This window comes from Mustelus asterias, chromosome 21, assembly GCF_964213995.1.
Source record: "Mustelus asterias chromosome 21, sMusAst1.hap1.1, whole genome shotgun sequence".
NCBI lineage: Eukaryota > Metazoa > Chordata > Chondrichthyes > Carcharhiniformes > Triakidae > Mustelus > Mustelus asterias.
The window spans coordinates 51,519,749-51,543,207 of NC_135821.1; the positions used below are offsets into that span (position 1 = coordinate 51,519,749).

Sequence of the window (23,459 nt, forward strand, 5' to 3'; positions counted from 1 at the left end):
AATCCCGAATTGCTGAACAAAAAGGTTGCCTTTCCAAAAGGTGCACTTCTGCAGCCGCGGTGATGTGTGCGGTTTTGAGAGTGGGATAAGCGTTTGAACCCAGGTGAGGGTGCAGTGCTCTGTGAGTGCCCGGGGACCCGGGTTTGCTCAGGAGTTTCATGTTGATGGATGTCACGGATCTCCGGTTCCCCCTCTAACTCACAACTCTCGCCTCTCTCACGATTCAGCCGCTGTAGAAATTGTATAAACCCACTAACCAGCTCACTGAGACAGGTGAGCGGGGGGGGCTGCCTGAATACCTGGAGGCTCCCCACATTTACTCCCAGTCTAATCTCACATGATTGGGAATCAAACCTCTCCCCCACAAAACAAAATAGTGACAGGGTGGAGATGGAGTAAAAATCGAGAGAAATTGACAATTTAAGTTTCTCGCCAGAAAGTGAATGAGCTTGCAACTCCCAGACAGGGTCAGAATAGGAATTGGAGCCAGAGCGAGACAGAGAGAGACAGGCGCTGAGAATCTGGGAGTGAGCCAAGGCGACTTGGTCAGAAAGGGAGAGAGAAAAAAAGCATCAAACAGACCACATGAGAGAGAGAGAGAGAGATTCAGCAACAGGAAGAGCCTCCCCGGGAAAGAACAACAGCAATCTACAAACAAACCCAAGTCATCGCTTCTCAAACTGGGAAGAGCAGAAACACAGTGACGGGGCACAGAGAGTGGACAGAAACCGGGGACATCCCACCGACAGCCCGAGTCTGCCCCAGGGGCACATTGTCAAGGTTAGAGAGGGTGAGAGGGGGTTTGAGGGGAGCAGGAACTCTTACCGATCGGCAGTTTGACTCTGTGAATGAATATCTGCTCTGCAAGCAGCAACATCCAGAGAGACCTTCAACACATTCACAGAAAGAAGCCCAGCTTCCAGCAGAAACCCAGCAAAAGCACATTCACAGCCATTCGTCCCATCAAAACTCCAAGTCAAGACAAGACCAGCGGGAAACCTTCCAGTTGCAGTCACGCCTGTGAGTGAGGGTCTAATAATATAGATTTGCTTTCAAATAAATCTCAGAAATGAAGCGGCTCTATGATGAAACCTCCTCCGACAGTGATCTGGAGGAGATGATAGACGTCGGAAAAGAGGAACATTACTGGTGAGTACAGTTCTTATTTCCATTTACTATCCCCATTGCTATTCTGTGTGGACGCAATCCCACCTCAATCCCTCTCTCTCCCTCCTCACCTGGCAAGTGTTTGCTGACACCTTACAAATCCGTGATTTTAAACCCAGTTTCTTTTTTCCAAAAGGAGTTAACCTTTTGGAAGGTTCGCATCAGCAGAAACCCCAGTTTTGTTTTGGGTTCAATCTGTACAGACCCGCTTTGGTCAACTAGAAAAGAACACCTGGAACAGCTGTACAGCACCTTTCGCTGTCTTCATTACATCATGTGAAAATGACAGCATGATGTTACTAATATTCCTCCTTCTTTCAACATAAACCAGAGCAATTGGTTAAAAAAGAAGATAATGTAATGCGGTATTAACATGTTACAACAGCCGTGCAAGGTTTAATACATTCTGCCATCCTGTGAGAAAGATTCTAACCCTGATCCCCGGGTTGATATCTGAAGATGTCACTGTCGCACAGATAGCAATATGCATCAACAAACATTTCATTTTGTTTCTCTTTTCAGTCCAGTGACTCGATCGACTTCACCAATTACCACCTCCCATATTCTGGCACGGAAGAAACGCCGTGGGGTAAGTGGGAAAATGATTATCTGTGGCCGGCAAAATACCGACTGGATTTGATGCAACTTGCTATTTGCATGTCTTTCCCCCCATAGATTATTGAAAAAAGAAGACGGGACAGGATTAATAATAGTCTATCTGAACTGCGACGTTTGGTTCCAACAGCTTTTGAAAAACAGGTACTTAATGCACTCAGATAAATCTGAATTTCAGAATTGTAATCTCGGTTTGAAATGTTTAACCTTTTACAAAAGCATTTGGATGTGTGCGGATGCAGTATGATATGAAAGTTCATAGATATGACTCGTATTATTTCTCTCAAGAACTTTGATGACTGTAACTTCCTCTTCACATTTTTTTCCTATTCTTTTACTCATGTGGGTGTTGCTGGTTGGGCCAGCATTTATTGCCCATCCCTAATTGCCCTTGAGAAGGTGGTGGTGAGCTGCCTTCTTGAACTTCTGCAGTCCCTGTGGTGTAGATACACCTATAGTGCTGTGAGGGAAGGAATGCCAGGATTTTGACTCAGGGACAGTGAAGGAACGGCAATATGTTTCCAAGTCTAGGATGGTGAGTGACTTGTAGGGGGAACTTCCAGGCGGTGGTGTTTCCATGGCTGGAATTTTACCAGCCCGCCCGCCACAGGAATCAGAGTGGGCAAGGGGTGGACCATGGAAAGATCCGTTGACCTCGGGCAGGATTTTACAGTTTCAGGATGAGCGAGACTGTAAACTCCTTTCCCATGTGTCTGTCCCTGTGTTTTTAGATGGTAGCGGTTGCGGGTTTGGAAGGTGCTGCAAGATGGTAAATTATTTTATGTTACAGTACAGTAAAAAGCCCTAATCTCACGTTGTACTGAACTGTCAGCAAAGAGCAGTAATGGACATCATAACCGATTGAGTGAAGGTCGACAATATTTCATCCCCTTCAATCCCACCACCGCCCAAAGAAAGCAGATTGTTAAAAGTATTAATTTTAACACACTGTTTAGAGCATTCTCCGTATTTCATAATGGCATCAGTTCAGCCCTCAATTCTTGTGTGAGAAAATATTGAAGAGATAGTCTCACACTGCATTAGTTTCAGATGCACAATATAACTAAACTTGTACAAAGTGAACTTTCCGAACTTTTAAAGTTAAGTTCCACCACACTCTATGTTGGTGAGGACAGCCTGTCTTTCACCGACAATAATGGGAGTGGCACGGTGGCACAGTGGTTAGCGCTGCTGCTTCACAATGCCAGGGACCCAGGATCAATTCCCGGCTTGGGTCACAGTCTGTGTTGGAGTGCATGTTCTCCGGTGTCTGCGTGGGTTTCCTCCAGTTTCCTCCCACATTCTGAAAGACGTGCTGCTTAGGTGCATTGACCTGAACAGGCACCGGACTGTGGCGACTAGGGGAATTTCACAGTAACTTCATTGCAGTCTTAATGTAAGCCTTACTTGTGACTGAAATAAACTTTTCATTATATAGCAGAATTTTGGACATGATTTAAATGTAACTGCATTATGCTTTCTGGTGACTACAGATTAGCAGTACAGCTTGCTATTTCACAAAAAGCCTCTGGTTCATTTAGTTCACAGTGTCTCTGATTCTTATATTATGCTTTCTACAAAATACTTTTCCAAATTCTTACTTCTCTTCAATTTTTGCTATCATTTTAAAAACTGCCAATGAACTCTTACTTGTTCTCTGTGGTGAGCCTGCTAAAATTTCCAATCAATGCTGCATCAAGGACTATTTGGAAGCACATCATCAGTTTCTACAGGTATGCTGAAGACACACTGCTCTACCTCAGCAATACCTCTCCACCTCTCCAGTCACTACATTCTCAGACTGTTTTTCTGATATCCAGTACTGGATAAGCAGAAATCTCCTCCAATTAAATATCGAGAAGACTCAGGATATTGCCTTTAGCCCTGCCACAAACTCCATTCCCTAATCACCAACTCCAAACTTTTCCCTTACAACTGTCTGAGGCTGAACCAGACTACTCATAATCTTGTCTCATATTTGACAGGCATGAACTGTCAATCAGATACTTACGCTGTTATTTAGACCACCTATTTCCAGCATTTAAAAAAATTAATTCTTGGGATTTGGCCTTCATTGACTAGGCTAGCATTCATTGTCCATCTCTAATTGCCCTTGAGAAGGTGGTGATTGAGAACCAGTGCAGTCCACGTGGTGTAGGTACACCCACAGTGCTGTTAGGGAGGAAGTGCCAGGATTTTGACCCAGCGACAATGAAGAAATGGCAATATATTTCCAAGTCAGGATGGTGAATGGCTTGAAGGGGAACTTCCAGTTTGTGGTGCTCCCATGTGTCTGCTGCCCTTGACCTTACAGGTGGCAGTCATTGTGCATTTGGAAGGTGCTGTCCAAGGAGATTTGGTGAGTTCCTGCAGTGTATCTTGTAAGTGGTGCAGACGGCTGCTACTGCGTGTCAGTGGTAGAGGGAATGAATGTAGAAGAGATGCCAATCAAGTGGGCTGCTTTGTCCTCCATAACATCACCCAACCCATATCCTGCCTCCGGGTCTTCTTCTGCTGAAATCCTGAGCCATGTCTCTATTACCTCAGACTTGACTAATTCAACACATTCCTGACTTTCTATCTTCCGTAAACATGAGGTCATCCAAAACTCTGCTGCCCATGTCCTAAATCGTATCAAATCCCATTCACCCATCACCTCTGTGTTTACTGATCTACACCAGTGCCCAGTTAAGCAACCTCTTGATTTATGAATTTGCATCTTGTTTTCAAATGCCAACATGACTTCATTCCTCCCTATGTCTGTAATCTCCTTCAGCCCCACACCCATCTTGAGCATCCCCAATCCTAATTGCTCAATCATTGGTGGCCGAGCCTTCAGCTGCCTAGACCCTATGCTCTGAAATTCTCTCCCTAAACCTCTCTGCCTCTATACTTTCTTTTCATTCTTTAAAACGCTCCTTAAAACCTGTTACTTTGACACGTTTTTGGTTCCCCATCCTAACATCTCATTATGTGGCTTTGTGTCGTATTTTCTTTTCTAATGCCTCGATGAAGGGCCTTGGAATGTTTTATTATATTAAAGGAGCTATATAAAAATGAGCTCTTGTTGTTGAAAAATTGTTTTGTCTTTCATAATGATAAAAGTTGCGTCAATGATACCCATGAATACGGAAAGACAAAATTCACTTCTTCACACAATGATTCATTCATTCACATATTAAAACATTGACTCATTTATTCAGTAATTAAGCATGGCCAAATCTGTTTCTCATTAATTACTTTGCGCATGTTACAATTATTATTCATTCTAACAGAAGTTTCCTTATTCTATCACTCAGGGATCATCCAAGCTGGAGAAAGCCGAGATCCTCCAGATGACTGTGGACCATCTGAAGTTGCTCCATGCAACAGGAGGGAAAGGTAAGGCTGAAATGGTTAATGCACCGTATTTTATTCACCTTAAACCAGCATTCCTTTATAGGATCAAAGATATTGAGTTTACTCATGTTATTATGTAGGTGTTAAAGTTTCAAGGAAATTTATCAAAATGCCATAAAAGCCTCATAAATCAGTTTTTGCAGATGTTAAAACAGGGTGAAATTCTGGTCCTCACTAATATAAATGAAGATATTGATATGAGTGAAAAGGTGCGCATGCTACCCTTTCAACGATGCGTGCCTTTTGCTATCAATTTTTAACTGGGAGACTCCAGGTTGCAGTTAGGGTAAGAGTTGGTATTGCACACTCAAACTGAGCTTAAGGTTACAATATTGGCTTTTAAGACTGAAGATTGAGTTATTGGAGAGGGAGTCTGCTTTCATAGCAAGCCCCGCTTCCCAAGAACCAAAATACAACTTGCTGCGTAAAATGGACAGCAAGTGAACAATGAATTCTCTTTAATTATTTTATTCCAACTGCTGGTAAATATCATACTCACATAAAATCTGGGCTGAAAGCTACTAACAAGCCAAACAAGATTAACTGAAGCAAGGCAGCATATTTCAGTTAATTGTTTTGTCTCCTATAGAAAGTCTGCTTAATGCTTGAAACAGCTTGGACCACATGTACTTGGTAAAGAGAAATCTACTCCACAGATTCCTTGTTTAGCCTTTGCCCGTCTTATGGTACATCAAGCAGGGAATTGAATAAATGTGACCGTCCTCAGCTGCATCCTTCGCTTTCACTTTCGTATTAAAGAAATAAGGAACTTGCATTTATTGTAATACCCTTCATGACCACAGGATATCCCAAAGCATTTCACAATCTATGGGTTACTTCTGAACCCAGCCAAACACAAGCAGCCAATTTTCACAGAACAAGTTGTTGCAGAATAAATCATTCACAACTCATCAAATTAACCAATTGAAAAAACTCTCCTTGCAGGAGCAGAAATGTTTTTAGCCTAACTTCTAGAAACCAAATGAATAATTAATGCAATCCATGTCCAAATGCAGCAAGACCTGGAAATATCCAGGCTTGGGCTAACAAATGACAACTAACATTTGTGCCATGCAAGTGCCAGGCAATGACCATCTCCAACAAGAGAAATCTAACTATTGCCCCTTGACATTCAGTGGCATTACCATCGCTGAATTCCCCATGATCAACATCCTGGGGGTTACCATTGACTAGAAACTAAATTGGACTAGCCATATAATTACTGTAGCTACAAGAACAGGTCAGAGGCTAGGAATTCCGTAGTGAGTAACTCATCTCCTGACTCCCCAAAGTCTGTCCACAATCTACAAGGCACAAAAGGGTAATGGAATACTCTCCACTAGCCTGGATGAGTGCAGCTCCAACAACATTCAAGAAACTTATCATCTAAGACAAAGTAACCAGCCTGATTGGCACCCAGTCTCAAACATTCACTCCCTCTATCATTGATACACAGTAGCAACAGTGTGTACCATCTACAAAATACACTGCAGTAACTCACCAAGGCTCCTTGGACAGCATCTTACAAACCCATGACTACTATGATCAAAAAGGACATGGGCCGCAAATACATGGGAACACCACCACCTGGAAGTTCCCGTCCAAGCCATTCACCATCCTGACTTGGAAATATATTGCTGTTCCATCACTGTCGCTGTATCAAAATCCTGGAATCCAGGAACTCCCTCTTTATCAGCACTGTGGGTGTACCTACTCCATTTGGGTTGCAACAGTTCAAGAAGGCAGCTCACCACCACCCTCTCAAGGGCAATTAAGATGGGCAATAAATGCTGGCCTAGCCAGCGACAACCACATCTCCTGAATTAATGGATTTTTAAAAATCTTCAGGATACAGATAAACAATAAAAGTCTCCGCAGAAGCTCGCTATTGGGACATTTGTAAAGATTTCATATTTATGTCCTTGAACACGTGTGTGGCTTCCCAAATCTGTGCCCATCTTTCCCTGAATTCAATGTTCAAATCCCTTCAATCAGATTTTCATCCCCTGTCACCAGTATCAGATCTGTTCTTTTAAAAGTCATAAATGGCATTCTATGTGACTGTACGGAAACAATTTTAAACTATCCCCCCTCATCTCTCTTCACCTGTCTGCAGCCTTTGACAAAGCTCACCATACTTCATACTTCACTAATGTTGCTCCTCCATAATCTAACTGGGTCAGAATGCTCTAACCTGGTTCCATTCTTATCTAACCAGTCCCATTTATCACATCTGTGCTTACTGACATTGGTTCCCAGTTAAGCAAAACTACAGTTTTAAAATTCACATCCTTGTTGTCAAATCCCTCCATGGCCTTGCCGCTCCCTATCTCTGTAACCTCCTCCTGACTCACAACCCTAAGTTGCTACTCCAATTCTGGTATTTGCACATCCCTTATTTTAATCACTCCATCATTGGCAGCCATGCCTTCAGCTTCTGAGGCCCTGAGTTCTGGAATTTCCTCCTGGAACATTTCCTCCTCTATATCTCTATTTCCTTCTTTAAGATAGAGATTCCTTAAAACCTTCCTCTTCAACCTAGCTTTCGGTAATCTGGCCTAACATGTGGTTTGGTGCCAAATTTTGTTTGATAACAGTCCTGTGAAGCATCTTGGGATGGCTTACCTCATTAAATGTGCTATATAAACGCAGGTTGTTGTTATTGTATGAGCCATTAAATGTCCAATGATCAATATTAATTATTTCTATTTACCTCAGTGAACCTTATGCCTCCCCACACATCGTGAAGCAATTCACATAAACAATGGTCCTTTTGAAGTGATAGTTGCCCACTGGCCAGGGAAGTGGATTTGCTCCCCTCTCTCATGTCCCTTTTCTTCGTGGGAGCAAGTTGCTCTCAGTAAGGTTCCACAGCGATTCATTTTAGAATCAAAACATCAGTGAGCAGGTTAAAAATTAATTTTAAGATATACCATTTAAAAATTCGTAAGATTTTGAACTGGGCAGATCGCACACAGAAGTCTTGAGTGAATTAGTTTTGAACCTTCCCAAACTATTGGTATATTTTCCTGGTGTTCTTGATTTAAACAAAAAAATGATCAGGTAAGCAATACTGGAGAAAGTATTTACATCAACAACAATAGTGCCTTGTTTCTAAGACGTGCCTTCAATGTAGGAAAATGTACAAAGGCCCCTTGACTGAGGAGTAATCAGACAAAGGCGGATGCTACGCCAAAGCTATATTAGGTTGAAGAGCTGTGTTTAAAACAGGGTCTTGGAGTGGAGAGACTTTGGGAAGGTATTTCTAGAGTAAAGAGTTTAGTTTACCTTCAACATTGGGATTAAAAGAGGGGAGAGCTGTGCTTTGTTGGAGGAACACAGAGCTCTCAGAGGGTTTAGGGCTGGAAGAGGTGACAGAGTTATATAGAAACATTGAAGATAGGAGCAGGAGGAGGCCATTTGGCCCTTCAAGCTGCTCCGCATTCATCACGATCATGGCTGATCGTCCAACTCAGTAGCCTAATCCTGCTTTCTTCCCATAACCTTTGATCCCATTTGCCCCAAGTGCTATATCTAGCCGCTTCTTGAATACATTCAATGTTTTGGCATCAACTACTTCCTGTGGTAATGAATTCCACAGGCTCATCACTCTTTGGGTGAAGAAATGTCTCCTCACCCCCATCCTAAGTGGTCTACCCTGAGTCCTCAGACTGTGACTCCTGGTTCTGGACTCCCCCACCACCGGGAACATCTCCCTGCATCTACCCTGTCTAGTCCTGTTAGGATTTTATAAGTCTCTATGAGATCCCTCCCTCATTCATCTGAACTCCAGCGAAAACAATCCTAACCTAGTCAATCTCTCCTCATACATCAGTCCCGCCATCCCCGGAATCAGAGAGAGGGAGAGGCCAGGCTACAAAAGGATTGAAACAAAAAGGACAAGAATTTTTAAATCCTCAGACCGCTCCCATTTCTCAAGCATTGCTTTGCCATAAGGACAGTGGAAACTCCAATGATGCGTCAGAACTCAATGTCCACCATGCTCCTGGCAAAATAATACCAGTGAGGCATAAGCAGATGTTGGTCACTATGACAGTTTACGCTGGCCTTTTGTACTGAGGATGTGAGTTAGGTACAGGATAAACAATCCCCTGCAATCAGAACTAGAGTATGTATCATAAACAAAATACTGCGGATGCTGGAATCTGAAAGAAAAACAGAGAATGCTGGAAAATCTTAGCAGGTCTGGAAGTAAGGTGAGAAAACAGAATGTGAATGTTGTCCAGGTTTTGGGTGCGGAAATCATTGAAGGAAGTAAAGTAATATTTGGGCAAACATCAGTCCCAAAGATGTGCAGTTAGGTGGATTGGTCATGCTAAATTGCCCCTTAGTGTCAGGGGGATTAGCTAGGATAAATGCACAGGTTATGGGGATAGGGCCTCGGTGGGATTGTGTTCGGTGCAGGCTCGATGGGCCAAATGGCTTCCTTCTACACTGTAGGATTCTATGATTCTATAAGCCTATGAGTGACAGTTCGATTACTAATTCATTTTTCAATTTAAGATGATGCCAAGCAATCAACAGCATAAATCCAAGCAGTGGAAAAGAAACTTTCCAGAAAGCTGTAGGATACTTGTCATCATTTTTGAGACCAAATCAAGTTTTTAAGAGCAGCTATTTATCTATTTGCTCGAAGATAAACAGGCTTCTAGGGGTCCCCTGAGAACTTGATTTTAAAAAGGTTTATTTATTAGTATAGGCTTACATTATCACTGCAATGCAGTCCAAAGTCACTGCAATGAAGTTACTATGAAAATCCCCTGGTGATAGGATCACAAAGAATATTTCGTAGTGCTACAGAATGCAGGACAAAGTACTTTTTACCAAGTTTTTGAAGGAGAGTTGGAAAGGGCACCAATGTATTGCAATTTATTTACATCTCAATAATAGCAGAGACCCCATGAGCATTTTCAGAAATAAAATTTTGCTGCAGAGGTACAGGTCAGAAAGTTAACAATCTTTTTTTAATTGAGCACAACACATTGGAACTGCAGAGTATTGAAAATGCTTGTAAAACGAAACTTGTGTTTTTGGGCAGAGCAGAGGAAGGAATCAGCCCAAGAGAGGTGAGAGTTGGGTTATAGCATCACAAATGGAGAAAATATGTATTGCAGGCAGAACCTAGAGAGGTCCAGCTAACAACGTCATCCTTGTGATCTCATAACCTCCTGTGGCACTCCCCCAGCCCCCTCCTTTGGCACTCCCCCAGCCCCCTCCTCAGACGCTCCCCCAGCCCTTTCCTCAGACACTCCCCCAGCCCTCTCCTCAGACACTCCCCCAGCCCTCTCCTCAGACACTCCCCCAGCCCTCTCCTCAGACACTCCCCCAGCCCTCTCCTCAGACACTCCCCCAGCCCCCTCCTCAGGCACTTCCCCAGCCCCCTCCTCAGACACTCCCCCAGCCCTCTCCTCAAACACTCCCCCAGCCCTCTCCTCATACACTCCCGCAGCCCTCTCCTCAAACACTCCCGCAGCCCTCTCCTCAGACACTCCCCCAGCCCTCTCCTCAGACACTCCCCCAGCCCTCTCCTCAGACACTCCCCCAGCCCTCTCCTCAGACACTCCCCCAGCCCTCTCCTCAGACACTCCCCCAGCCCCCTCCTCAGGCACTTCCCCAGCCCCCTCCTCAGACACTCCCCCAGCCCTCTCCTCAAAAACTCCCCCAGCCCCCTCCTCAGGCACTTCCCCAGCCCCCTCCTCAGACACTCCCGCAGCCCTCTCCTCAAACACTCTCGCAGCCCCCTCCTCAGGCACTCCCCCAGGCCCCTCCTCAAACACTCCCCCAGCCCTCTCCTCAAACACTCTCGCAGCCCCCTCCTCAGGCACTCCCCAGCCCCCTCCTCAGGCACTCCCCCAGCACCCTCCTCTGGCACTCCCCAGCCCCCTCCTCAGGCACTTCCCAGCCCCCTCCTCAGGCACTCCCCCAGGCCCCTCCTCAAACACTCCCCCAGCCCTCTCCTCAAACACTCTCGCAGCCCCCTCCTCAGGCACTCCCCCAGCCCCCTCCTCAGACACTCCTCCAGCACCCCCCCCCCCCCCCCCCCCAGCGACTACCTGGTCACAACCTCCTACTGGGGAAGCTCGGTTACAGATAACTTAGGTGTGTTTTATGAAAATATTGTCAGAAAAACATAAGCACAATAATTTAATATCCATTTCAGCTTTGTCGTCCCAGGTTACAAATCTTGAGAAAAGTTCAATAATAATTTGAAGCAAATCTATAACTGAATTAATTTTATTAAATGATTATTTATTAAATGATATGATTAGAAAGAACAGGCTCCCAATATGACTGGATTTCTAAAGCTTTGAAAAACTTTTCCATGCATTTGAAGGCAGTCCATACTTTGAAGATATCTAAAATAGTTGCTTAAAATTATTAACTTTAAGACAAATAAAAAGTCTTAAAACCAATTAATTGTCAGAAAAATGCACAAAGTTGGCAATATTATATGTTCTTATACATCATTTAAAGTGTGGCTGTGATCCAGTCTTTTATTCTAAATTGCCCTCTTCAGGGTTCTTAGCCCGGAATTAAAATTAATTCAGTTATAGATTTGCTTCAAATTATTATTGAACTTTTCTCGAGATTTGTAACCTGGGACGACAAAACTGAAATGGATATTAAATTATTGTGCTTATGTTTTTCTGACAATATTTTCATAAAACACACCTGAGTTATCTGTAACCGAGCTTCCCCAGCAGGAGGTTGTGACCAGGTAGTCGCTGGGCGGGGGGTGGGTGCTGGGGGAGTGTTTGAGGAGGGGGCTGGGGGAGTGCCTGAGGAGGGGGCTGGGGGAGTGCCTGAGGAGGGGGCTGGGGGAGTGCCTGAGGAGGGGGCTGGGGGAGTGCCTGAGGATGGGGCTGGGGAGTGCCTGAGGAGCGGGCTACGGGAGTGTTTGAGGAGAGGGCTGGTGGAGTGAGTGAGGAGGGGGCTGGGGGAGTGCCTGAGGAGGGGGCTGGGAAGTGCCTGAGGAGGGGGCTGGGGAGTACCAGAGGAGGGTGCTGGGGGAGTGCCTGAGGAGGGGGCTGGGGAGTGCCTGAGGAGGGGGCTGGGGGAGTGCCAGAGGAGGGGGCTGGGGGAGTGCCAGAGGAGGGGGCTGGGGGAGTGCCAGAGGAGGGGGCTGGGGGAGTGCCAGAGGAGGGGGCTGGGGGAGTGCCAGAGGAGGGGGCTGGGGGAGTGCCAGAGGAGGGGGCTGGGGGAGTGCCAGAGGAGGGGGCTGGGGGAGTGCCTGAGGAGGGGGCTGGGGAGTGCCTGAGGAGAGGGCTGGGGGAGTGCCAGAGGAGGGGGCTGGGGGAGTGCCTGAGGAGGGGGCTGGGGAGTGCCTGAGGAGGGGGCTGGGGGAGTGCCTGAGGAGGGGGCTGGGGAGTGCCTGAGGAGCGGGCTACGGGAGTGTTTGAGGAGAAGGCTGGGGGAGTGAGTGAGGAGGGGGCTGGGGGAGTGCCTGAGGAGGGGGCTGGGAAGTGCCTGAGGAGGGGGCTGGGGAGTGCCAGAGGAGGGTGCTGGGGGAGTGCCTGAGGAGGGGGCTGGGGAGTGCCTGAGGAGGGGGCTGGGGGAGTGCCAGAGGAGGGGGCTGGGGGAGTGCCAGAGGAGGGGGCTGGGGGAGTGCCAGAGGAGGGGGCTGGGGGAGTGCCAGAGGAGGGGGCTGGGGGAGTGCCAGAGGAGGGGGCTGGGCGAGTGCCTGAGGAGGGGGCTGGGGAGTGCCTGAGGAGAGGGCTGGGGGAGTGCCAGAGGAGGGGGCTGGGGGAGTGCCAGAGGAGGGGGCTGGGGGAGTGCCAGAGGAGGGGGCTGGGGGAGTGCCTGAGGAGGGGGCTGGGGGAGTGCCTGAGGAGGGGGCTGGGGAGTGCCTGAGGAGAGGGCTGGGGGAGTGCCAGAGGAGGGGGCTGGGGGAGTGCCTGAGGAGGGGGCTGGGGAGTGCCTGAGGAGGGGGCTGGGGGAGTGCCTGAGGAGGGGGCTGGGGAGTGCCTGAGGAGCGGGCTACGGGAGTGTTTGAGGAGAAGGCTGGGGGAGTGAGTGAGGAGGGGGCTGGGGGAGTGCCTGAGGAGGGGGCTGGGAAGTGCCTGAGGAGGGGGCTGGGGAGTGCCAGAGGAGGGTGCTGGGGGAGTGCCTGAGGAGGGGGCTGGGGAGTGCCTGAGGAGGGGGCTGGGGGAGTGCCAGAGGAGGGGGCTGGGGGAGTGCCAGAGGAGGGGGCTGGGGGAGTGCCAGAGGAGGGGGCTGGGGGAGTGCCAGAGGAGGGGGCTGGGGGAGTGCCAGAGGAGGGGGCTGGGCGAGTGCCTGAGGAGGGGGCTGGGGAGTGCCTGAGGAGAGGGCTGGGGGAGTGCCAGAGGAGGGGGCTGGGGGAGTGCCAGAGGAGGGGGCTGGGGGAGTGCCAGAGGAGGGGGCTGGGGGAGTGCCTGAGGAGGGGGCTGGGGGAGTGCCTGAGGAGGGGGCTGGGGAGTGCCTGAGGAGGGGGCTGGGGGAGTGTCTGAGGAGAGTAAAGTTGACCTTTATTCCTTTCTGTTTATGCCAATATTTCAAGGCTTGTTTTGCACATTTCTTAGCAGCCTCATTGTATATCACCTTTTAAATCTCCTACAACACTGAGAAATGTGTTTAAAGTTTATTTATAAGTGTCACAAGTAGGCTTACATTGACACCGCAATGAAGTTATTGTGAAAATCCCTAGTCGCCACACTCTGGCACCCGTTCGGGTATACTGAGGGAGAATTTAGCATGGCCAATGCACCTAACCCGCACGTCTTTCAGACTGTGGGAGGAGCACCCGGAGGAAACTCATGCAGGCCCAGGGAGAACATGCAGACTCTGCACAGACAGTGAGCCAAGCTGGACATCGAACCTGGGCCCCTGACGCTGTGGGGTAGCAGTGCTTGCCATGTGGACAACACAGTAAGCCTGTTTGCTTGTAAATCACTGGGTGGGGTGGGCGTTGGGGGGGGAGGGGGTGCTTCTTCAGATATTTAAGTGCCTGATCAAGGAAACCTACTCCATGACCCACATCCCACCATCGCTTATCTGTGCTCGGGACCCCGAGGCCTGGGTGGATATAGTATCAGCAGCAACCTCCCTAGTGTTGCTGCTGAGAATAGAAAAGCTGCTGGTCTCTGTTTGGCTGACAGCTCTCGGCGGGCAGGATTTCCCTGATCCTGGGAGATGTCCCACTGCTGCCCTCTAATGTGCCTGAGTGATAGAAGATGCAGTGGGTCTTCCCAAAAAGTGAGAGTCTGTCCAGCTGGACAGCCAATGGCCTAGACCCCTGTTTCTTCTACAAGATTGCGCCCAAGGCTCCAAAACTAAATTAGTTAGTAAAGTCTGCAAATAGATTGCCCAGTTTATGCTCATTTTACATTCAGCTTTGTAATTTTTTTCAAGTTTTGAAAGACAGTGCAGGAAATTATGTTTTAGAAATGATGTATGTTGTCAGCAACCTGTAACCCGCTGAACCTGTGTGATATTTCTGTAAGAAGTCGCACAACACCAGGTTAAAGTCCATAGGTTTATTTGGTAGCAAAATCCACTAGCTTTCGGAGCGCTGCTCCTTCGTCAGGTAAGTGGGAGTTCTGTTCACAAACAGGGCATATAAAGACACAAACTCAATTTACAAAATAATGATTGGAATGCGAATTTTTACAGGTAATCAAGTCTTAAAGGTACAGACAATGTGAGTGGAGAGAGCGTTAAGCACAGGTTAAAGAGATGTGTATTGTCCAGTTCAGTTTCTGGTCAATGGTAAGCCCTAGGATTTTGATTTAACCTGTTTGTGAACAGAACTCCCACTTACCTGACGAAGGAGCAGCGCTCCGAATGCTAGTGGATTTTGCTACCAAATAAACCCGTTGGACTTTAACCTGGTGTGGTGAGACTTCTTACTGTGTTTACCCCAGTCCAATGCCGGCATCTCCACATCATGATATTTCTGTAACAGATGATTTGGAGAGAGTGTAGGAGAATGGGAATAAATGAACCCCTTTCAGAAAGTGGGCTCAGTTCAACTCTCTTTTTGAACTAGTGGTGGATCAGTGGCACACAGCATGTACTGAATCTGAACATTCTCAATTGATGAATGGTTGGGATTCAAAGGTGAAAGGAACTGCTTCAATTATATAGAACTTATCTCGGGTATTGTTTTCAATTTTGGGCACCAAACATCAGCTAAAATATACTGACATTGGAGGGGATAAAGGACAGATTAACCAGAATAATACCCGGGCTTAAATAGTTAAATGATGAGGACAGGTTGTGTGCATCAACAACAAAAAAAATAGATCATGCACTCTTCCTCTATAAAAGAAGAAAATATGCCTCCAATTCTTGGTGATTAAACGTGCTCAGTACAAACCATCCTCCAATTTAGTGATAAGTTGGCATTAAGACTTTATTATTTACATTACAACTGTGGTGGCCATGCAAAGTGGTTTTGCTTTACAGCAACACCAAAGTTAGAATGAAAATCCAGATTTGAAACTTGATCTAACAATGCAACAACCTGGAGTGAAGCCCAAGCTAATTCCATCTTAAAGTTTATTTATTAGTCGCAATGAAGTTACTTTGAAAATCCCTTAGTCGCCACATTCCAGCGCCTGTTCGGGTACGCTGAGGGAGAATTTAGCGTGGCCAATGCACCTAACCAACACGTCTTCCAGACTGTGGGAGGAAATCGGAGCACCTGGAGGAAACCCAGGCAGACACGGGGAGAACATGCAGACTCCGCACAGACAGTGACCCAAGCCAGGAATCGAACCCAGGTGCCTGGCACTGTGAGGCAGCAGTGCTAACCACCGTGCTGCCTGATGCACTATCAATCAAGCAAAGACTAGTTTGTATGCAAGAACAAATAGGCTTTTATTCGCAAAAGACTTGGAGCACACCCATGCTGATGAACTGGTCCAGGGACTGAGGCGGGAGGTGGGGAGCAGTCACCTTTATACCTGGACCAGGGGGGGGAGGAGTCTCAGGCAGGGCCGGCAGGGGCATGTCCAGGCATGTCACACACACACAGGCAATAAGCTTAACAGTGGTTTACCACACCGCCCCTTTCTCCAGGGTCAGGTTCAGTCCTGACTGTATTTAACCCAAAACCTTTTAGCTTTACACCAATGCTACAGTTGTAATATAAATTCAACTTCAACTGCAAATTTGATTTGGGGAGACTGTAAGGATGGCCACCTACAATTGGCAATAACACACCATACTTGTGCAGTAAGGAAGGGGTGCTCTGCTGCAATTAGGATCAAAGTCAATGGCAGGGACAGAGTAATATTTACATGTTATTTAACCATTGCTTCTCCTGACCTAGGAACTTTGAAGCTGCAGTTGATGAGTACAAAGTGCTGAAAAATACTCCTTTCCCCAGGATTGACATCACTCACCTATTGAGAATAGGAAGGGAATTGTGCTGAAACAGATTGCCATAATGCAGATTGAGCTAGTCAATAAAGGACAGAGCAACCTTAACAGATGGCCTATTGGTGTCCCTGTGTTCCAACTTTCATAACACATTTGTAGAATTGTACAGGACACTATTCTGAATAACTTTCTCATGGATTTTTTGAAATTGATGCGAAACATTTAGTGGAAGATCTCAAAGCTTATATTAATTATGTAATGAGTTCTGCAGGGTAGTGTCCTAGGCCCAACCATCTTCAGCTACTTTAACAATTACCTTTCCTCCATCATAAGGTCAGGAGTAGGATGTTCTCTGATGATTGTGCAATGTTTAGCACCATTCAGGTCTCCACAGATACTGAGGCAGTCCATGGCCAAATGCAGCAAGGCCTGGACAATATCCAGGCTGACAAGTGGCAAGTAACATTCACACCACACAAGTTCCAGGCAATGACCGTCTCCAACAACAAGAGAGAACCTAACCATCACCCCTTGACATTGCCGAATGCCCCACTATCAACATCCTAGCATTGACCAGAAACTGAACTGGCCCACCCACATAAATAATGTGGCTACAAGAGCAGGTCAGAGGTTAGGACCTATGGCGAGTAACTCATCTCCTGACTCCCCAAACCCAGTTCATCTTCTACAAGGCTCAAGTCAGGCGTGGCATACTTTCCATTTGCCTGGATGAGTGCAGTTCCAACAACACTAAAGAAAATTGACAACATCCAGGACAAAGTAGCCCACTTGATTGGCTATCCTTCCACACACATTCACTTCCTCCACCACCAATGAACAGTGGCACCAGCGTGTACCATTGCGAAGGTGCACTGAAGAAACTCATCAGGGCTCCTTAGACAATTTACAAACCCATGACCACTACCATCTAGAAGGACAAGACAGCAGATGCATGGAAACACTACCACCTCGGAGGTTCCCCTCCAAGTCACTCACCATCCTGACTTGGAAATATATTGCCATTCCTTCTCGAGTGTTTTTGGAGCTGAACTCATCCAGGCAAGTGGAGAGTATTCCATTACACTCATGACTTATGCCTTGTAAATGGTGGACGAGCTTTGGGGAATCAGGAGGTGAGTTACTCGCTGCAGGGTTCCTAACCTCTGACCTGCTCTTGTAACCACATTATTTATATGGCCAGTCCGGTTCAGTTTCTGGTCAATGGTAAGCCCTAGGATGTTGATAGTGGGGAGTTCAGCAATGTCAAGGGGTGATGATTAGATTCTCTCTTGTTGGAGGCGATTGTTGCCTGGAACTTGTGTGGTGCGAATGTTACTTCCTACTTGTCGCTGGGATAAATTAATGGAACTCCTTCCCTAACAGCACTGTGGATGTACCTATACCACAGCCACAGCAGTGGTTCAAAAAGACAGTTCACCACCACCTTCTCAAGGGCAATTAGGAATGGGCAATAAATGCTTGAAAAATTGATGATATCTAATTAATATTCAATAGTCAGCCTTAATATGAAATAAATGTAGACCAACATTACCTCTAAATACTAGTATTTTGTTCAAACATTCTCCATTCAATGTCAAATTCTTATGGTTTGGATGATGTTTAGGATGTGGATTAGGATTATCATCAGTACAGAGCAATGAAAAGCCTCGGCAGTAAATATATTTATAGTGGAGCTGGATAAGCTACTTACATTATAAGATTTTGTCGAACAGTAAATATGTTTGATGTATTAATGCAAGGAAGATTGCATAAACATATATGTACTTTATATTTAACATTCACTCCTCTAAGAAAGATATCAAATCATTTATTTAATTGCCTAGTCTCTGGAATGATTGAATCTTGTATAAAAGAGATTGGGTGGACCTCAGTGCGAATACTATCCTTTCATCTCTGGGATCCAGTTTAGGATCCCAACTTAGACCAATGAGGGAAAGTTTTCGTCCTCTGCTGGTTGTAAGGCTGGTTGTAAGGGTTTGTCATGATGTGGAGATGCCGGCGTTGGACTGGGGTAAACACAGTAAGAAGTTTAACAACACCAGGTTAAAGTCCAACAGGTTTATTTGGTAGCAAAAGCCACACAAGCTTTCGGAGCTGCAAGCCCCTTCTTCAGGTGAGTGGGAATTCTGTTCACAAACAGAGCATATAAAGACACAAATTCAATTTACATGAATAATGGTTGGAATGCGAATACTTACAACTAATCAAGTCTTTAAGAAACAAAACAACATGAGTGGAGAGAGCATCAAGACAGGCTAAAAAGATGTGTATTGTCTCCAGACAAGACAGCCAGTGAAACTCTGTGGGGGTCATTCGGCCTCTGATATTTGGGTAAGCGTTCTCCAAGGCGGCCTTCGCGACACACGACGGCGCAGAGTCGCTGAGCAGAAACTGATAGCCAAGTTCCGCACACACGAGGACGGCCTCAACCGGGATATTGGGTTCATGTCCCACTATTTGTAACCCCCACAGAGTTTCACTGGCTGTCTTGTCTGGAGACAATACACATCTTTTTAGCCTGTCTTGATGCTCTCTCCACTCATGTTGTTTTGTTTCTTAAAGACTTGATTAGTTGTAAGTATTCGTATTCCAACCATTATTCATGTAAATTGAGTTTGTGTCTTTATATGCTCTGTTTGTGAACAGAATTCCCCACTCACCTGAAGAAGGGGCTTAGAGCTCCGAAAGCTTGTGTGGCTTTTGCTACCAAATAAACCTGTTGGACTTTAACCTGGTGTTGTTAAACTCCTTACTGTGTAAGGGTTTGATCAGACTCAAGCAAGTGTAGATACAGAGTACAAAATTGGATATAATTTGGCACTAAATCGCAATAAACTAGGAACCTCACTCGGACACACCAGGGGAACCTTACTCGGACACACGAGCAGGACACGGACCATGCAAAGGTCAATTGACTTCGGGTGGGATTTTCCGGCCTTGGGGCGAACGTGGCCTGAAAATCCCACACACCATAAAGATGATTAATGTGGCAAATGGAAAAATTTGCAGCAGTGGATGTTTTTCATAGATTAAAGCTAAGGCACTTTTGTCAATGCAAATTAAAGTTGCGAATAGTAGCCAGCTTCAGCTGGTCTGGCTCAGACTAGTTAAATTCATTCCAGTGAAAATGTAAACTCAGTGACAAGAAAAATCAGGGAGCCAAGATCATGACCTTCTGAGAAGGAGTCAATGGTTTAATTTTCATCTAAATCTGTTTTATCGTGCTTTGCACATTGTGTCCAGTTATTGTATCTAAGGCAACATAGCATGATTCAATTGACAGATCCGTGGAATGGTCTTGTTAAGCACGGTACAATTGGATTACACCGAGGTATAGCCAATTTCAGCAGTGATTTTCATGTTAAATATATGTCGCTATGGGAAGAGCATTCATTGTAAATATATATATATATAACATATCTAAACTCAGTTTTAATAGATTGATTTAAAGCTAAAAAGAAAAACCTGTGCAATTAAACCTTCATTTAGTTCCCACTTTTCATTGTCCAAGCATAGGAATGCAAAAGGTCCACTTAGCTCATTCACTCACCTCATGATTTCAACTTCATATACAGGACTCACTCCTCCAGCCTTTGTGCTGAGCCCATATTTATACCTTTATTTCTTGAAATGGAGTTTATTTATTTTAATGTTTTGATAAATACATTTAGTATATTAAATGGCAAATTAATCAATGAGCAATCTATGAAATAATTATTCCTTCATTATGACCATCTCAATGATGGCCCAGATTTTACAGCTATAGTGACAATTAAACTGTCAGCATTTTGTGTTACAACTGTGAAATGGATAGCAACCTCTCCGCTTCCACACGTGCACAGTTAGATACAGAATTCCAGGAGGTGCTGACAGTTATTCCCCGCTCCTCCATTGGGGAGTTTCGGAGGGGGGGGGGGGTAATATTGAAATCCTTGTAGATAGAAATCTAAAAAATCATTTGAATTAACATGAACTTGCACTTTTTACGCTATTTGTCTTGCTTTGAAAATTCTTGAAAAGGCTACAATTTGCTGAATGGCATGTAACTGGATTTTTAACAGTTTGCTAAGTCATAATTACTTCTGAACAACTTCTCTGGCCCTGAAAAAAATGAATTTTATTTTTGTGCAATGTTAAATATCTCTATTCTGATTTTTTTTTTAAAAACATAGATCTTTAACATACTTTTTAAAAATAGTTTCTACCGTAATCCCATTTATATGTCCAATCTTTACTATGTTCTCTGTATAATGATTAAAAATTGAAGGATAATCAAAGTCTTTTTTTCCCTGGTTTGCTGTCTGTGAGAATATTTCAACGTGATTGGCTGCCTAGTCTGGTGTATGATATCACTAGATGCCAGCGTTGTTAGTGGAATGAAATTAACATTGATATTGGTGAAATCCACCTCATTGACATTACTAGACCTCTTTAATAGCTTTCTGCAATGTCAGTGGTGAGCACTGTCACCACTGCTAGCTGCAAAATCGAGGTCATTTTCTTAATTTATAAATCACTCCCAGTTCACTCCAAGTCCAACTCATCCAACAGTTTGATTTATGGTTTTAAAAACATACACCTTAGTTTCTTTAGTATTTTTCCAGTTTCCATAAATTCACTTTTGTATCTGTTTTTATTTTATGGATAAGAGTTTTTCTCCCCTTTAGATGTCATGTGCAGTTCTTACATGTTGGTCAAAACTACTCACAGTCATCCAATATATCACTTGGTCACCTTTTATAGAAAGCTGCATTTATGAAGCTGCATAGCCCGGACCTCTCAAAATTTATCTGAGTATCAATATAACCAATTTGGATTTATACTTCACCTATTGATCAATATGAACCTTCAGAAGAAAGATAAAAATTATTTGAAATGAAATGATTGCATTATGAGTTGTGTAAATGCAGATGTGAAGCCCAAACCCATTGAAGGAATACTGCAGTCAATGCCGCAGATGGTCCCTCTACAGTACATATTAAAATGTAACAAAATTAACTCATCAACAAGGCTTTTCTGAGTCCTTTTCCATCATTATGCTAACTATAATTATTTTACTGACAGGCTATTTTGATCCTCACTTGCTAGCCGTGGATTACAGAAGTATGGGATTCAGAGAATGTCTCGCTGAAGTCATAAGATATCTCAGCTCATTTGAACGATTTCAAGGCCATGACAATACTGATCCACTAAAGGATCGTCTGGTGTCTCATCTCAACAACTATGTATCTGAAATAGAGCCTACACCATTGGCACCAGCTTCTTTAATCCACCGGGCCTGGACTTGGCCCCACCACCATCTAACTACTTTGCTTCCACAGACAGCAGAAGGAGGACAATTGCCATGCAGGGACACTCTTCATAACCCAGCCTTCCTTACTGGCTCTACACTAGCATGTTCCACCTCATCTCTGAGAGGGATCCCTCTTGACAAAATAGCATCCTCCGTGATGTCGCCCACTCACAGCCTTCTCCCAAACATGACATCATCTAGCCTCAATCTCCTGTCAAACCTGGCATCTCCTATCCATAGAGTCCTGTCTAACATGACATGTACGTTTCCTGGTGTTCTATCCAATGTGGGTTCAACCAACAAGATGTTGACTGGTGTTGCTGTGTCGCCACAAATGACTTCACACTTGCTGTCACCAGCTTCCAATTCCAGCACCATTCATACAACTGCCGCATCCATGCCTGGGTCTTTGGGACTTTTTCCGTCTGTACCACACTTCCGATTTAATCCCTCTGGTCAGACCAGCAACCTGAGCACTCGCAAGCCCCAGAGATCATGGACAACCGAGATTGGGGCTTTCTGAACCTGTCCTATTAGGAAAAAGATTTTAACTGCGCTTTTTATTGTGATATATTGTGATACAAGAATATATTGTGCCAGAAAATATCCTGCCAGGTATAAGCAGTTTATATTCCTATTAAACGTGAGAAAAAGAATAACTGAAGTTCAATATCTATGCATGTTACACAGTGCAGAAACTCTAACATTCTAATCTGTGAAGCAATTGTCTTTAGCCTGATAAATGAAGTACTTTATTTTTCCAGAATTTGCTACAATAGGGCTTTAATTTCTCAGAAAAGGCTTGTTCCTAGTATATAACTGTAATAGAATAAGTAGAACAGGACCTGTGTTCAACTTTGAGTGATCTGCCAGCCTTCTTTCATTCTTGGTCTCATCCTGCAAGATGAAAGCCTTCAGTTCATTACAGTACAAATCTGGTGCTGACTTGTTTTTCAAGCCCCTAATAAGGGAAAGTACTGCGCTTGTTAAGTATAATTCTGCCTTACATTCCCCGCACTTTCATTTCTTAATTGTTGTCTTCAGCCATAGCTGTTTGGGCTGTGGGTATAGATATTCTGCATTGTATACTTATTGACCATGGCCCAGGTTACTTTATAATGAATCAAGATACGGCAGAGGGGAAGGATTAGTTATTTCGTTAAGGCGGAGGGCGTTTCTGTTCTGTAGCATTCCACCCTGTTGTCTGGGAAAAATTGTAAAACTTGACCCACAATGGTAAATAGCATTTCAAGATGGGACTTAATCATTCAGGATTTAGATTTCAAAGGCTCTATTGCAAACACTACCGGGCTGTGGAAATGTGTTCTTTTCTTAATGAGAAATTAATGTAGAATCAAAACTGTTGACTTTTACAGCTCTTGTCATTCCAGAAAGTATGCAATAAATACTGGACCCAATACAATATTAATTATCTATAACTTACTCAGGGTATGAAGTGATTCCAATAGTACAGATTTGGTATAGTACTGATATAGATCTGTCGTTGCTACTTCTATGGACTCTGGAGTGGTATGTGGATCATATCATTCATGCAAGTTTTCAAGTATTTAGACCCAATAAAATCTTAATGATATTTTTT

At 44.9% G+C, this 23,459-nt stretch overlaps 1 protein-coding gene across 1 annotated transcript; it reads left to right on the plus strand.

Moving 5' to 3' along the window:
* Positions 1 to 647: 647 nt before the first annotated feature.
* Positions 648 to 22,507, plus strand: LOC144508961 (hairy/enhancer-of-split related with YRPW motif protein 1-like). Its single transcript, XM_078237180.1, has 5 exons — positions 648 to 1,149; positions 1,690 to 1,756; positions 1,843 to 1,926; positions 5,082 to 5,163; positions 21,631 to 22,507. The coding sequence occupies exons 1-5, from the start codon at positions 1,070 to 1,072 to the stop codon at positions 22,380 to 22,382; spliced, it is 1,065 nt and encodes a 354-aa protein (XP_078093306.1). The 5' UTR covers positions 648 to 1,069; the 3' UTR covers positions 22,383 to 22,507.
* The last annotated feature ends 952 nt before the right edge of the window (positions 22,508 to 23,459 follow it).